The sequence below is a fragment of the Lepidochelys olivacea genome (assembly GCF_965140295.1).
Source record: "Lepidochelys olivacea isolate rLepOli2 genome assembly, chromosome: 2".
Lineage (NCBI taxonomy): Eukaryota > Metazoa > Chordata > Testudines > Cheloniidae > Lepidochelys > Lepidochelys olivacea.
This window is the reverse complement of record NC_140412.1, coordinates 228,522,658-228,535,451: the sequence shown is the minus strand read 5'-3', so window position 1 is coordinate 228,535,451 and position 12,794 is coordinate 228,522,658. Positions and strand designations below refer to the sequence as shown.

At 41.1% G+C, this 12,794-nt stretch overlaps 1 protein-coding gene across 5 annotated transcripts in view; it reads right to left on the bottom strand.

The window, feature by feature from the left end:
* SLC25A40 (solute carrier family 25 member 40) overlaps positions 1–12,794 on the bottom strand; it is a 79,779-nt gene that overhangs the window by 49,709 nt on the left and 17,276 nt on the right. For all 5 annotated transcript variants that reach the window (XM_084619770.1, XM_084619769.1, XM_084619767.1 and 2 more), the window contains 4 exons: positions 12,590–12,649; positions 9,582–9,688; positions 6,863–6,930; positions 2,745–2,869 (listed from right to left, as the gene is read on the bottom strand). In XM_084619770.1, the coding sequence (XP_084475896.1) occupies positions 2,745–2,869; positions 6,863–6,930; positions 9,582–9,688; positions 12,590–12,649 (360 nt within the window). The remainder of the gene's footprint in view (positions 1–2,744; positions 2,870–6,862; positions 6,931–9,581; positions 9,689–12,589; positions 12,650–12,794) is intronic.

Below are 12,794 nucleotides of genomic sequence, written 5' to 3'. Positions count from 1 at the left end.
TGCCACAGGCAGAGAACAGTAAGGACCAAGATGCACCAATGCCTGAGGCCCCCGCAGGGACAGGGAAATTATTAAATGAGATACACCCAAACAATCCTGGCATGTGATCCACACTGATATGCTGCAAAGGAAAAAACAAACAAAAACATTCCAAGGTCACTGCCAATCTGACATGGGAGAAATTCCTTTCTAACCCCACACATTGTGATCAGTTACCCTGAGCACGTGAGCAAGAACTAGCCAGCCATGCACCTGAGAGACAGAATGCTCATTACCACCTCACAGCACTGGCTGTCCCTATCCAATGTCCAGACATAGCCATCCCAGATGCTTCAGAGGAAAGAAATTAAAAAACAAAAGAAACCCTCCCAGACTATATGGGTGAACCATGGACTAAAGAAATCCCTTCCTGACCCCTGCAGATTCCTGGCTGAAACCTTGAAGCATGATCTTTTAAGAACATAAGACACATAATCCGGAAGCGAGCCCTAGGGCTGTTGAGCCCTCCTCCCTATCACCACAAGCAACCCCATCATAGAATTACAGTCATAAATTGGACCAGCTCTCTCTTAAAACTAATTGAGTTGTTCATTCCCACAAATCTTATTGGGAAGTGGTTTCAAAACCTTACCCTACTGTCATGGTTACAAACCTTCTTCTAATTTCCAGACTGAATTTGTTCCTGGCCAGTTTATACCATTTGTTCTTGCGTAAACATTGTCCTTTAGCTTAAATAATTATTCACTCTTCCTGATCTTTACCTCCCTAATGAATTTATAGACAGCAATCATACCCTCTATCACAGTGACTCTCAACCAGGGAATGCGTACCTCTGGGGGTACGCAGAGGTTTTCCAGGAAGTACATCAACTCATCTAGATATTTACCTAGTTTTACAACAGGGTACATAAAAAGCTCTAGAGAAGTCAATATAACTAACATTTCATTCAGATAATTACTTGTTTATACTACTCTATATACTTTATACTGAAATATAAGTACAATATTTATATTCCAATTGATTTATTTTATAATCATATGGTAAAAATGAGAAACTAAGCAATTTTTCAGTAATAGTGTGCTGTGACATTTTTATGTCTGATTTTGTAAGCAAGCAGATTTTAAGTGAGGTGTAACTTGGGGATCCGCGAGACAATTCAGATTCCTGAAAGGGGTACAGTAGTCTGGAAAGCTCATCCAGTATCCTCTCATAATATAAGCCCTCCATTCCCCTGATTATCCTAGTAGCTCTTCTCTGCACCTGTTCCAGTTTAAAGTCATCTTTCTTGAACATGGGTGACCAGAACTGTACACAGTATTCCAAATGAGGTCTTATCAGTGCCCTTTACAATGGCATTAATACTTCTCTACATCTACTGGAAATGCCTTGCCTAACATATCCTAGGATTGTATTTGCCTTTTTCATAGCCACATCACATTCGTGGCTTACAGTCATCTTGTGATCAAACCCACACACCCAGGTCTCCCTCCTGTTTTGTCACTTCCAACTAATGAGCACCCAGCGGTAGCAGAAATTCTTATTATTAGCCCTTAAGTGCATGACCTAGCACTGTGTATTATTGAATTTCATTTCATTTCTGTCACTCCAGTCTTCATGGTCATCCAAACGTTCCTCTATTTCGATTCTCCTCTGTATCTCCTCCCAATTTTGTATCATCAGCAAATTTCATTAGTACACTAGTACTCTTTGTGCCAAAGTCATTAATAAAAATATTTTAGAAGATCGGTCCCAAGACTGACCTTGAGGAACTCTGCTAGTAAATATAGGGAGAGGTTAACTCACTGACTCCAACTACTGCGACGATCAAGTCCAATATGTTGTCTCCCAATTGTTTACAGGATGTTTGTTTGACAATCAAAGATCTTTAAACAATTTTAATAAAAATTCAGTACCCTCTCAATCAGCTACCATGTTCTATATCTGTCACAGCCCAATCCTACCAGTTCTCCAGTGTCCCTAAGGACTCCTAGGAAAACAAAGAGAGAGCATTTCTTGTGTAGAAATATGCAGAAAAAAAGTTTAAAAAAAAGTCTAGCTCTTTATATATCATAAAGAAGCAAAAAGGTGCATAAGTTCAAATTATTTTTCCTTTGCTAGTAATCTTTAAAGTAGAGTGTGATCAGTGTTATTTATTGTTTATTAGACAACGAATGAGAATGAAATTAATTTGTCTTTAGCAGCATATGATGGGGTAGCACCATAGACAGGTAATGAAACAGTTAACTAGAGACAGAGAGTAATTAGTAAATCTGGTTGCACCTGGAGGGTGGGCCAGGTCCAACTAAAGGTGAAACCCAGCTGGGGAAGGAGTTGGGTGGTGTGCATAAAGGGAGAAAGCCCAGCTAAGAAGAGGGTGGCCACGAAAAGACTGTAGTCCCTCTCTGGTTACTAAAATGGATGAAAGGCCTAGAAAGAGGTAGAGCTACAGTCAGCCCAGGGAGGCACTGTGGGAAAAAGCCTAACAGAAATCCACAAAAGTAACAAGAAGCCTGAAGCAGCAGACCTTAGCTGCTCACAACAGGGTCCCTAGACTGGAACCCAGAAGAGATGGAGAGCCTTGGTTCCCTTCTGGTCCACTTAAGTAGGTGATGGTGAAACATTCTGACACAAGGGGAGAAGGACTATTGAGTTTGGAATGATAGCAAATTTGCCTTAATATATAAAATAGCTGGAAAAGGAATACTAAAGAAAATGCCATAACATGCAGATAATTTATGACTCACATCTGCTTATGGAGCCTGCAAGAACTGGAATGTGGTCATTGTCTTTTCCTAGTTTAGATATCAAAACTTCACTCAGTTGATCGTAGCTGGTAAAATAAATTACTGTACTTGGAACTGCCATTATTCTAAAATACAAAAACAAAGGAAGTCTATCAATTGTCACAAAGAAAACCAGATGACTCCAACATAATTTAGATCAGTTATCAAGTATAGATTTTTGGGGGGAGGGGGGAGAGTAAATAAAAAGGATAAGCATTTCAACTGTGTTATGGATGAAGGAAAAAACTCATCATGTCCATCTCTTGCAATTCACAAATGTCTACCAAATCTCCATTAACCAACTGTGTGGTAAACATACATGCATACTGGGTTCTTCTTGAACTCAATTATTTTCATAATCTGCCTTGATAGGTTACTCTGAGGTCTTATCAATGCATACAATTTCTTTCAAGTCTGATAGTTTGGGCCACCCTTATTCATGCTGTAAAGGTACTACTCAATACGGACAAGGGTGGCACAATCTGGCCTTTAATGATTATGACAAACAACATTTATCTAATAATCAATTTCTTACCAAATCGAATCTTATGTTCGTGCATGTTAGGGTGAAAAACATAACCCCAATTAGTTTTTCCTCCCAAATAGTAAATATACTACTGCCTAGGTTAAAGGTAAGCACTATCTGCTGCAACAAGGACATTTGAAATTCAGAAGAAAATTCTAAATCCATGCACTGGGACTCTAAAGGTATATCTACATTGCAATAAAACACCCACAGCTGGCTGGTGTCAGTTGGCTCAGGCTCACATGGCTTGGGCTTCAGGGCTATAAGACAGCAGTGTAGACGTTCGGGAGTTGGGCTCGGGCTCCCAAACCAGATCGTCTACACCAGTGCTTCTCAAGCTATCTGATGTGGGGGACCAGCAATGTTTTTTTTTTTTCAATGTGTGTGCAGCTGACCGATCCGCGGACCACCACTTTGAGTAGCACTGGTCTACACTGCAATTTTATAGACCTTAGCCCAAGCCACCTAACACAGGCCAGCTGTGGGTATTTTACTACAGTGTAGATATACCGTAAGATCCCCTCTGCTGGACGGTATGGAAGGGGGCAAGATCATGCTATATAGGCAGGTTTATTTATGCCTGGACTTAAGCATTATCTCCATGACAGGTTTGGGGATAAGCACATGCCCCTCTCCTTTGCATCTCCCATTGGCTAGCTTAGGCAACTCCCCTGCTTATCAAGCTAGCTTTATGGATCACTATCTGTCCCCATTCATTGTACAGGGAGCCAAGGTGCCTAACTCAGACTTTGTAGATCACAGTGTTGCTCAGATTTTCTAACTTTTAGGTGCCACAACTCTCAGTGTCACAATGACTAAGTCCCTTTGTGGATCTGGGCTCTATTTACTAAACTGAGATTTGTCACTCACTTAGCTACTGGACAGTGATTCTTTTATCTTATCCAGCATGGGTCACATTTGTGGATCTTACTTCTTGAAGAATGAAAATGTTGGGGTAAGCGCATCTAAATTTTCCTATTCTTTAGCATAATAAGGACCACAGATCCTACAGTTGGATTTTATCATCAGTGTGTAAGTAGGTAAAACAACTTAGCCTAACATAAAACAGAATTTGAAATAAATACGCATAGAGTCTTTTTCCTGAGTTACTATATCATGCAACACCATTGTCCCTAAAACAACACTGGATGAGGCTTACAAATCAGCTTTGATATATTTACTGAAGAAATGCATGGAGAACAATTAAGCAACAGTGCAGATTCCTTCCTAAGCAATGTATGCCTCCACCCAAGAGGCCATTTCTATTCCTAGGAAGTGTAGCCTGAGTGCTGAAGAATAACTTTTTGTCTTGCCTGGCTTAGGTATATATTACCTGATCCACTTAGGGTATGTCTACACTATGAAATTAGGTCGAATTTATAGAAGCCGGTTTTTTAGAAATCGGTTTTATATATTCGAGTGTGTGTGTCCCCACAGAAAATGCTCTAAGTGCATTAACTCGGCGGAGCGCTTCCACAGTACCGAGGCTAGAGTCGACTTCTGGAGCGTTGCACTGTGGGTAGCTATCCCACAGTTCCCGCAGTCTCTGCTGCCCATTGGAATTCTGGGTTGAGATCCCAATGCCTGATGGGGCTAAAACATTGTTGTGGGTGGTTCTGGGTACATACTGTCAGGCCCCCATTCCCTCCCTCCCTCTGTGAAAGCAAGGGCAGACAATCATTTCGCGCCTTTTTTCCTGAGTTACCTGTGCAGACGCCATACCACGGCAAGTATGGAGCCCGCTCAGCTCACTGTCACCTTATGTCTCCTGGGTGCTGGCAGATGTGGTACTGCATTGCTACACAGCAGCAGCAACCCATTGCCTTGTGGCAGCAGACGGTGCAATAGGACTGGTAGCCGTCATCGTCATGTCCGAGGTGCTCCTGGTCGCCTGTGTGAGGACGATCAGGAGCGCCTGGGCAGACATGGGCGCAGGGACTAAATTTGGAGTGACTTGATCAAGTCATTCTCTTTAGTCCTACAATCAGTCCTATTGAACCATCTTATGGTGAGCAGGCAGGTGATACGGATTGCTAGCAGTCCTATTGCACCATCTTCTGCTGGGCAGGCAAGAGATGAGGATGGCTAACAGTCCTATTGTACCATCTTCTGCTGAGCAGCCATGAGATGTGGATGGCATGCAGTCCTTCTGCACCATCTGCTGCCAGCCAAAGATGTAAAAGATAGATGGAGTGGGTCAAAACAAGAAATAGACCAGATTTGTTTTGTATTTATTTGCAACCCCCCCCACCCCGCCCCCCGTCTAGGGGACTCATTCCTCTAGGTTACACTGCAGTCACTCACAGAGAAGGTGCAGCGAGGTAAATCTAGCCATGTATCAATCAGAGGCCAGACTAACCTCCTTGTTCCAATAAGAACAATAACTTAGGTGCACCATTTCTTATTGGAACCCTCCGTGAAGTCCTGCCTGAAATACTCCTTGATGTAAAGCCATCCCCTTTGTTGATTTTAGCTCCCTGTGAGCCAACCCTGTAAGCCGTGTCGTCAGTCGCCCCTCCCTGCGTCAGAGCAACGGCAAACAATCGTGCATCTGAGTTGAGAGTGCTGTCCAGAGCAGTCACAATGGAGCACTCTGGGATAGCTCACGGAGGCCAATACCGTCGAATTGTGTCCACAGTACCCCAAATTCGACCTGGCAAGGCCGATTTAAGCGCTAATCCACTTATCAGGGGTGGAGTAAGGAAATCGATTTTAAGAGCCCTTTAAGTCGAAATAAAGGGCTTCATCGTGTGGACAGGTGCAGGTTTACATCGATTTAATGCTGCTAAATTCGACCTAAAGTCCTAGTGTAGACCAGGGCTCAGATACTTATGACCTTAAAGCCTTGAAATAGCCAGGTGCTAGACCACAAGTAACAAGCTTTATCTCATCAGAGCTTCACTTTTGTCTTTATATAGTTATAGTGCTGGATGGGCACTGAAGGCATACTTAGTGCTTTTGCTTGGGTCAAGAAGATTGTAGCACTATGTTCTGTGATTTATGGGTTATGGAGTTTGCTTTAAGGAATAATGATAGGTTTGCCCTGATAGCCACTTTCTTGGCATGAAAAATGCAGTATTGGTACTCTGCAGATAGAGCTCTTGAGCCCAGATCCCAAAAGATATTTGAGCCCTTAAATTCCACTGATTTCAATGGAAGTTAGGAACTTTAAATACCTTTATGGATCTGGGCCTTAATTCCTGTTCTTGCCAGGATGATATGATGCTCTCAAAAAACCACCTGACAAAGAGGGAACAATGATATTGCACTTGGAAGTATGAAAGGTATTAGCATAAGACTGGTAGTCAAAGGTTTGATGTCTCTGCACAGCTACTGAGGATGCATCAAAGAGGCTGGATGGAGAAATCTCATTGTCTGGCTGAAGTTATAGTCTTGCCTCTGAAGGTTTCCAGATGTAACTGATAAGTTAACTTGGGAAACTTGTAAATTGTCTAAAATTAAACACTTAGGAATAAGCATACTCATTGGTCAAAATAATGAAGTATAACCACCCTTTAAAACATGTTATGGAATATATGAAATTGTAACTTACAGCGTTGGAGGAAGTCCACTCCATAGTGATTTAATACCCTCTATTTTAATAATTTTCACAAACGCATCCTAAAATAATAACCAAATGCAGATCATTAGTTAGTTATTTAACTTCCAATTCATGTAACAATTATGTTGGTGGGCAGGAGATGGAATTAAAAATACACTGCAGGAGGAAGTAGTACACTAAAAATGGTTTGTCACACTAACACCCCAATCATGTAAATACTTACACACATAATTAACTTTAAGTACTAGTTCCTCCATTGGTATCAATCAGAATATTCACATGTATAAAGTTAAGCATTGTACATAAATATTTGCAGGATCAGGACCTTAGTTTATAACATCAGTAGCCATCAAAGAAGCTTGATGGATATGACTGGGAACAAATTACTTTCAAAACAGGTACAGCACAGGCAGCAACTGTGAAAGCTTCCCCAAACTATCCCACCCACACACCTCTACTGTCACCTGAAAGAACTACCTCCAAGTATAAGAAGATAATTCACTCTCCATGCTTAGTTAGTACTTGACCTCTAACAGCAAAAATGAATATTATGCTTGGCCAATTAGGATGGGGTTTTATGGTGATGTAGACACCATCGATAGAAACTATGTGGACTACTATCTACTTTCAGATTGGTCACCAATCATTATAGGATGATGATTTTCTGTCACTACCTACCTGTACTGCATTTGAATATATGCCCTTTGTTTGTTATACCATTAAATATAAAGAACCACTTCCTCAAGGGAGGAAAATTGGCACAGTTCCATTAGCTGATTTACCCTAGCTGAGGATCTAGCCAAACGTTTGTTCCCCTAATTAATATACTTTTTGTTGTGATGTGATTCCAGCAAGATAATTAATGTTTACACAGGGCCCAAAGTGTGCTGGACACTTTACAAACTTGCTCCAAAGAATTTGCAGTCTAAAACAGTACAGAGGAAGGACGCGAGAAGGGATGCAACAAAAAGTAATGACTGAACAGGGAAAACATGCATCTTATTAGTTACATGCTATGTTAACAGAATTTGATGTTAGTTCATGCAAGAGGCTTTCAAGGGCAAAAATATTAAAATATTTTTTTAAAAAACTGCAATTTCTTGAAAATTAGACACTCAATTATATGGTAATAAAGGACAGTTTAATTAGCCTCAATTGTCCATAACTACTTTCCAAAAGTAAAAGAAAACTCCAGAATCTGGTAAAATTAATCCTCCTCTTGTATTCCCCACCAAAATGCCAATGGAGAAATGTGCATAAGATCATTTACCAAACAAACAGAATTTAAGTGACTTACTAAAGATTATACAGTGGAGTTGATTGAAAAAATGCAGACAAATATTTGTGGGAAAAAAATCTATTTTGTGAACATTCATTGAAATTTTCAAAAAACTTCAATCACATGAAAAGCTCGTAAAAAAATCCCCCAATACTTTTCATGAATAATTTTTAAAAATTGCAAAAAAGCTCACTGAAATTTAGAAAATTCTTGAATACCTCTATTATGTAGTAAGTTTACACAAAAGAGTTAAGAAAAGAAATCTGGTGGCTGAAGTGGAGTCCTGTGCTTTAATTTCTAGATTCTAGTGTCTCTTCTACAAAATTGCTTCAAATCACCTGGTGAAATCCTGGTCCCATTGACTTCAATCGAGCCAGGATTTCACCCCTGTACTTAACTAGGACAACCTTTAAATTGGGCTAATAATGCATATATAACTCAGTAAAATTCTGAAAGATCTGCAGATAGAATAGTACAGTAAGTACAGATAATTATTATTATGCATGTATTTCAGACTGGGGAGGGAAGATCAGTGGGTCAGTATCTTGGCAGGAAGAAGTTGTGGCTTCCCTTTCCATCTCTCCTTTGTCTTAATTAGTCTATGATTGTTCTAGGTGAATGTGTGTGAGAGAGAAAAAAAGACAGATCGCTTCTCAAACACTTTGGATAACTATTAATAATTGTATGTTTTATAAACAGATAAAAGTAACTAAAATAAAATGGAACTCAGAATAGTGGCTTAGGAATTGTGGGTGGAACCAACAGACCTGGTTCTAGTTTTGGTGCAGACACTTATGATTTTTAGAACTTTTTACCATAATTTAAAGTGAAGGAATGGTATTCTGCATATGCACATATGCGCAGTATACCATTAGCTACCCAGAAGATCTTGTCAGATGTGCATTGACTGGATAAGGCAAGGCCCTGCAGGAGCCATTATGCTTGGAAATCAGCACAAAACTGGACACACAAAAATAATAAGCTCAGCATTCATCCATTCTTCCTAGAGTTGAAGTTCCAATTTAAAAAAAAAGGAAAAGGAATAATATGGGAGCTACTAAGTACTGTTTTGTGTCTACATTTAAGGTTTTAGCTTAGGTCCTGCATGCTGATTAACGAAAGTGCAAAAACCAACCCTGCAATCTGATCTGCATGGATCTGAACCTTACTCTTTTACAGTAAATAGTGTGTCAGAAAGAAAAACAAATCTTATGAGATACTTGCTATATTTAAACATGTTGATAAATCTTCTATAAAGTCTGCACTGTCAAAGTATGTACACTCCTAGTGATATTGTCTTGCAATATGAAATCCCTCTCAAACAACACTGGAAAGTACATGAACTCCTTAAGAGGTTTAATTGGTAGAATATCAGTGTTTATCTTTAACACATTCCCAATATACTTAGTATTATAAATATAACTTCCTTACCAACATCCCTCTGAAATGGCCAGGTTTCTTATACCAGGGTTTGCTGTTCTGATCCTCACAGACATATACATGATCCATAAGGCCATTGGAGTATACAAAACATTTTCCTAATAAAAAGTTACATATAAGGAAACAGTTAACTCCTGCAATATGTTTACCATTCAATAGCATTTCTAAATCAATCATATAGGAAACAAATATGCTGGTCTGACAACTGGGGCAGAATAAACTTGGAAAGCCAATAAAGGCTGGTATTAAAAAGGGAAAGGGAGGAGAGCAGCAAAAACACCTACCAAACACATCTCAGCTAGACTAAATGAAATTGCTTACCCAGACTCCAAAACCTAGAGTTAAGAATTAATGGAGCTGGTGCTACATTAGTGGCTGTTGAAGGAACAAGAAAACAGGAAAGGATTTGGATATAATTAAATCAGATTTCATTTATACCATCTACCCTCTGAGGTAGGTACTATTATCCCCATTTTACCAATGGCAAACTGAGGCACAGGGAATTTAAATGACTTTGCCCAAGGTGACACAGGAAGTCTGTGGCAGAGCAGGGACTTACGTATTTTGATCACCATCTCATTTCTTTTCTTGCTCTCTCTCTCCTTTGTTAATTATATATAAGTAAATAGCAAGAATAAATTGGTACATCTTTGACAGAAGTGTAAGACCACAACATATCATTTTAGCTTTCTGTTCACACAAGTGACCAAATAAGAATTATTGCTCCTTTTCAAAATTCTCCTCAAACTCTGGAGATGGGCTTTACTATTGAATTAGGATTTCAGTAATCATGGTTTTATAATAATAAATCTCTTGTAGGAATATTTAACTGAAATATATTGATGTCTATTTCTCCTTACTCGACTGTATATAGTTTTGCAATGCTCCTGTGCTCTTCATAGTCAAAATACTGATGCAGTCAGAAGAGTGACTATGTAAAAACGGCACCTTCTTACATAAGAGATCTTCCTGGGTGTACTCAGTTATATCTAATTCAGAGTGGTAGCCATGTTAGTCTGTATCAGCAAAAAGAACGAGGAGTACTTGTGGCACCTTAGAGACTAACAAATTTAATTGGGCATAAGCTTTCATGGGCTAAAACCCACTTCATCAAATGCATGCAGTGGAAAATACAGTGGGAAGATAATCTATACAGAGAACATGAAAAAAATGGGGTTCCCATACCAACTCTAACGAGACTAATCAATTAAGGTGGGCTATTATCAGCAGGAGAAAAAAACTTTTGTAGTGATAATCAGGATGGCCCATTTCAAACAGTTGACAAGAAGGTGTGAATAACAGTAGGGGAAAAATTAGCATGGGGAAATAGTTTTTACTTTGTGTAATGACCAATCCACTCCCAGTCTTTATTCAAGCCTAATTTAATGGTGTCCAGAAATTAATTCCACTTCTGCAGTTAATCATTGGAGTCTGTTTTTGAAGCTTTTTAATTGAAGTATTGCGACTTTTAGGTCTGAAATTAAGTAAGAACACTTCAACCTCCCTGGACACTCAATTAACTAAAATAAGTTTTTGCTACTTTTTTTACTCCTATTGACATCATAGAGTCAACACAGCTATAAAAGAGAGAACTAGAATTTTCTCTGGCTCAGCATCAACATAATTGTCAAGTAAATTCAAACTAGGGTTGCCAATCACACACTAACCACACAAACTCAAACAACCTTGCCCCGCCCCTGAGGCCCTGCCCACTCTCCCCTACCCTCACTCACTTTCACCAGGCTGGGGCACGGGGTTGAGGTGTGGGAGGGGGCTTCAGGCAGAGCCTGGGGCACGATGTTGGGGTGCAGGACGGGGTGCAAGTTCTGGGAGGGAGTTTGGGTGCTGGAGGAGGCTCAGGGCTGGGGCAGGGGGTTGAGGTGTGGGAGGGGGCTTCAGGCTGAGCCTGGGGCAGGATGTTGGGGTGCAGGATGGGGTGCAAGTTCTCGGAGGGAGTTTGGGTGCTGGAGGAGGCTCAGGGCTGGGGCAGGGGGTTGGGGTGGGGGGGAGGCAGGGTGAAGGCTGTGGGAGGGAGCTCAGGGCTGGGACAGCGGATTGGGGTGTGGCAGGGCTGCTGGCTCTGGGAAGGAGTTTGGGTGCAGGAGGGGGTTCAGGGCTGGGGTGCGGAAGAAGGTGAGTGGTTCAGACTCTGGGCAGGCGGCGCTTACCTCGGGTAGCTCCTGGTCAGCAGCACAGCAGGGCTAAGGCAGGCTTCTTGCTGCCCTGGGCCAGCGTTGCTCCTGGAAGCAGCCAGCACGTCCCTGTAGCCCCTGGAGAGGGGGGCAGGAGGCTCCGTGCGCTGCCCCTGCCTCCAGGCATTGCCCCGCAGCTCCCATTGACCACTGTTCCCAGCCAATAGGAGCTGCGGAGTCAGCACTCGGGGCAGGAGCAGCATGCAGAGACCCCCCGCCGCCTCAGGGGCCGCAGTGACGTGCCAGCCACTTCTGGGAGTGGCGTGGGGCCAGGGCAGGTAAGGAGCCTGCCTTAGCCCTGCTGCGCCGCCAGACTTTTAGAGGCCTAAAATCTCCCAGTTTGGCTTCAGTAACCTCCAGGAGATAGAGCCTGATTCCGGGAGACTTCCTGGCAAAACTGGGAGGGTTGTTAACCCTAGTTCAAACTTCAAGATCAAGTTTTGCTTTCAGTTACATCTGTACAACAATAACAATACTGGAGTTGCAGAGTTGTACCTGAGGGCAGAATTTGGACCTCAAAAACATTACTACTAGAGATGACATACAAGTCAGAAAGAACACACAGTTGGACTTTCTGGTCCTAGTTGAGTCTGCAGGGCTGAAAGTTGGGGCAGGAAGGGATGGGAATCTTTTCTTTAAAAAAATAAGCAAATTCGAACTAAAGCCATTGAGACAAACACAGAACCTTACATCCTCATTTTTCAGAGTAGAAGTACACTTAAAATAGATTTGGAGAAAATTATTAAGATGGAAAGTATTTATAAAGATATCAGATTACTTTAATTATTTAAAAACCTGTATATTTACCATTAGCAAATGAATTGCTTTGGGCTTGCAGTCGAATTTTGACAACATCAAAAGGTGTCACTAAAACAAACCAAAAAAGAATCACATGACTTTTTGATGTATACATTTTAGATGTATTATTTCCTCCTTAGGAACACATTGCAAGCCCTGGAAGAGTAGCAGCACATCAATTCTGATGCAATGTCATGAGCTTCCACAACTACTA